The 3287-nt window shown below is 38.2% G+C and overlaps 1 protein-coding gene across 2 annotated transcripts; it reads right to left on the minus strand.

Annotated features, from left to right (window-relative positions):
• Positions 1 to 936: 936 nt before the first annotated feature.
• Positions 937 to 3201, minus strand: LOC113333459 (dihydroflavonol 4-reductase-like). Of its 2 annotated transcripts, none has more exons than XM_026579931.1 (6): positions 2934 to 3201; positions 2556 to 2725; positions 2279 to 2473; positions 1731 to 1890; positions 1470 to 1662; positions 937 to 1350 (listed from the first exon to the last, which is right to left on the minus strand). In XM_026579931.1, exons 1-6 carry the CDS (start codon positions 3091 to 3093, stop codon positions 1116 to 1118), a joined length of 1113 nt encoding a protein of 370 aa, XP_026435716.1. In that variant the 5' UTR covers positions 3094 to 3201; the 3' UTR covers positions 937 to 1115. The 2 variants fall into 2 exon arrangements, with proteins under 2 accessions (XP_026435716.1, XP_026435717.1); XM_026579932.1 differs by having other exon boundaries at positions 2279 to 2425; positions 2934 to 3200.
• Positions 3202 to 3287: the final 86 nt, after the last annotated feature.

The raw sequence follows: 3287 nt of genomic DNA on the forward strand, positions 1-3287 counted from the left end.
CTGCTGAGAGGCTTTTTTTCTGTCCACTAGATCCCCTATCGGGAGAAAGATCGGGACAGATTGTCGGCTTTTAGCACTGTTGTGTGTAAAGTATTTCAAACATTACTTCGAAAAGCTCCCTTACCAAGTTGATGACTGTGTGAAAACGGCACGGATCATTCCCTAATAATCTTTAAAATTTAGTTAGTAGAAAATAGTAGAGAGGCATGCAGTTTTCTTTTGGAGCACGTTGAATTTTGGTTTTGGTAATTCCATATTTTATTTTATTTTCATGTGAGCTGTAGTTGCAGCCTGTTGCTGATGATGGTGCCCAAGATGGTCTTGCCAGAGGAATGTCTAGAGGAAAATAACGAATGATATCTACTATTACCGAGTCTTCGGTAACACACTTGACATATTAAGGATTTGAAAGCCAAAGCTGGTAACTATAGGAAATAGGGCACATAGGGGCATACTAACTACAAGTGCTCGGTACCAATAAAGGGCACAGAGGGGCATATTAACCGCAAGTGCTCCATACCAAGTATTCAATCTACTGCACGAGGTGATTTTGATTCATATATACGGGTGTATAACATTTTCATACACTTAATGGTTTCTCTCCAGTATCCACTCTAGGAAAATGTGTTATTTGATGATAAAATAACGATTTATCAAGACATGTATGTTGACGAGATGAATAAATTTCTTTTTGATGGTCAATTAGTATAAGTTCATGTAGGGTTTTTTCCCACAAGGAAAATTTATGGTTCTGAGTGCAATTTAACTTTTATTTGGGACAAAATTTAAGCCTGTGCGAAGCACGGGCACCTGAACATAATAAGCACGGGCACCTGAACATAATTTTCTCTACAAAATGTCTAGGCCCGTGCAACGCACGGGCGTAATAACTAGTAATTACTAATTTGAAATTACTTGGAGTATGCAACTGGGAAAAATGTAAAAGCCCTTGATCGGCTTGTTTAACACAATGAGGTATTTATTTCTTTCCGATTCATAATATATGCACTGCTAAGTGCTAAAGCCCTTACAAAAGAAACACACGTAAGAATCTGCCGCCCAAAAGGGGAAATGCCAATGACAAAAGGAGGTATCTTATTCCAAAACGGCAGGCTTTAATTGCCGTGGTGGTGGCGGTGCAAGAGAAGTTGGCAACTTGACAACTTCATCTTCTTATTCACCAGTTCAGGGGACATGCCATCAAGTGTTGGTAATAAATTCTTCTCCTTGCATGATTGAATTGCTCCATCAAACATATCTTCCCAAGTGTACTTATACTGAAATCCCAAGTCTGTTAGTTTCTTAGAAGAGAAACGAACTGGTTCAATTGACTCATCAATTCCGTCGAACCTACATATTTTACAAATCGACATTAAGAAGATGATCAAGAGATAAACTATGTGTAGAGCTAGAGAGAGAGAGAGAGAGAGAGAGAGATAGAGAGAGAGAGAGAGAGAGAGCAACAATACTTTGTAGGGATGCAGTATTCAGGGTATCTGTTTCGAAGCATGTTAGCTAGCTTATAAATTGTGGTGTCTTCAGAAGAACAAATATATCTTCCCTCAGCTTTAGGATTTTCCCAAAGGAAAATATGGGCATTACACAAATCATTTAAGTGAACCAGTTGAATTTGCTTCAAAATTGAATAATGCGCTTCGTTTCCTGTTCCAAAATTTGTTAGTCACAAATCTGTGTTGCACAAAATTGTTAAGTTTTACTACTAAGCATACCTGTGATTAGAGCCAAGGCCGTGAGCATACTAGGCGGCATGCTATTCATAAGGAAAGGACCCACGACTAATGTTGGTATGACACTGATGAAATGTATGTCATTCTGCTCTGCGAATTCCTGCGCAGCTTTCTCAGCCAGTGTTTTTGATACAAAATACATCTGATTTAGCCAAACGAAGCCACTTAATCATCAAAATTATCATTTCAAGAGACTCTTGCTCAATAAAGTTGGGAATCGACAGTAGTATTTTCTCTAACTGTTTGAAAGTAACCCATTCATTCACGACTTTGTGTGAGAATATTACACAAGCTTTACACCGTTGTTGTTAAAATTGTTGTGTGCTTCATCATAGAGAAAAAGGTTAAAATGTTGTATAAATCCGTCGGGAATTTTCTCACTGTGGGATCCCTTTTAAATGATGGCTTTAATTCCAGGTTGCTTTTTTCGCATAATTTGGTGCCATTTCAAGCTTGGGTTTGCCTAAGCAATATAGTTATCCATTTCAATCTTCAAATTATGTTGTAAATTATTTTGTAGTAATACGTACCCAACCAGTCATCTTGGTCTTCCTGATGAAGTCAAGATCACTCCATGAGGATTCATCATAAACCGGCTTTTGGTGCTCTTCAACGTTTACAGTTCCAGCAGAAGTTGTGAATATAACACGCTTTACCGTCTCGGCTTTCTTACAAGACTTCATCACATTTAGAACCCCACGAAGTGTGGGCTTGAGGATTTCATTATGTATTAACAAAATAGACTAATAATTACTTGAAAACTTTCCCTAATTAAGGAAGAAGCAATTCTCATTTGAATGACCGAACCTCGGGATCTGTTGATTCAAAGTCCATTGGAGTGGCTAAATGAAAAACGCCAATAGATCCACTAGTCACTCCATCGAAGATCCCTTCGTCGTCTAGGTCTGCTTTCCATAGAGTTAATCGTTCTTTTGCTTCGGGTATAGCCAATAAGTGCTTTGTTTTTTCGATATTAGCTGCAAAATCGCAGTTAGATACGACTAATTAGAAAACAATATGTCGCATAGAAAATCATTTCCATCATGTTTTAGAACATAAACATGAACAGTGATACATAGTGTATTATTTTCCAAAAGAAAATGACGGATGATGATATTTTGAGAAATTGAGATGCAGTGGTTGTAAATACTAAAAATGTGTATAGGAGGAGGAGAAGTCCTGAACTGGGGTCGCGTACTGTTGCACGAACGGTGTAGCCTAGTTGAAGCAGTCTCATCACGAGCCAGGAACCCACATACCCGGCGGCACCAGTTACCACGACAGGACCGTTCATCTTCATTGTTTTCATCATTTGATCTTCATCAATAATGCCAATAGAACCCATTTCTTCGTACTCCCTTTTGTTTCTTTCTCAATCAAGTTTTGATAGAACAACAAGCCAAAGAAATCGCTTATGTCTCATCATGTTTCTAATGTGTGTTTATATATATACACAGTCTAGCTAACTCTGGTAATGATATTGGTAGCTAGAACGTGCATGATTTTTGACATCTAACCCTCAAACTAGCTCAGAATGCA

The sequence above is a fragment of the Papaver somniferum genome, unplaced genomic scaffold (assembly GCF_003573695.1).
Source record: "Papaver somniferum cultivar HN1 unplaced genomic scaffold, ASM357369v1 unplaced-scaffold_133, whole genome shotgun sequence".
Lineage (NCBI taxonomy): Eukaryota > Viridiplantae > Streptophyta > Magnoliopsida > Ranunculales > Papaveraceae > Papaver > Papaver somniferum.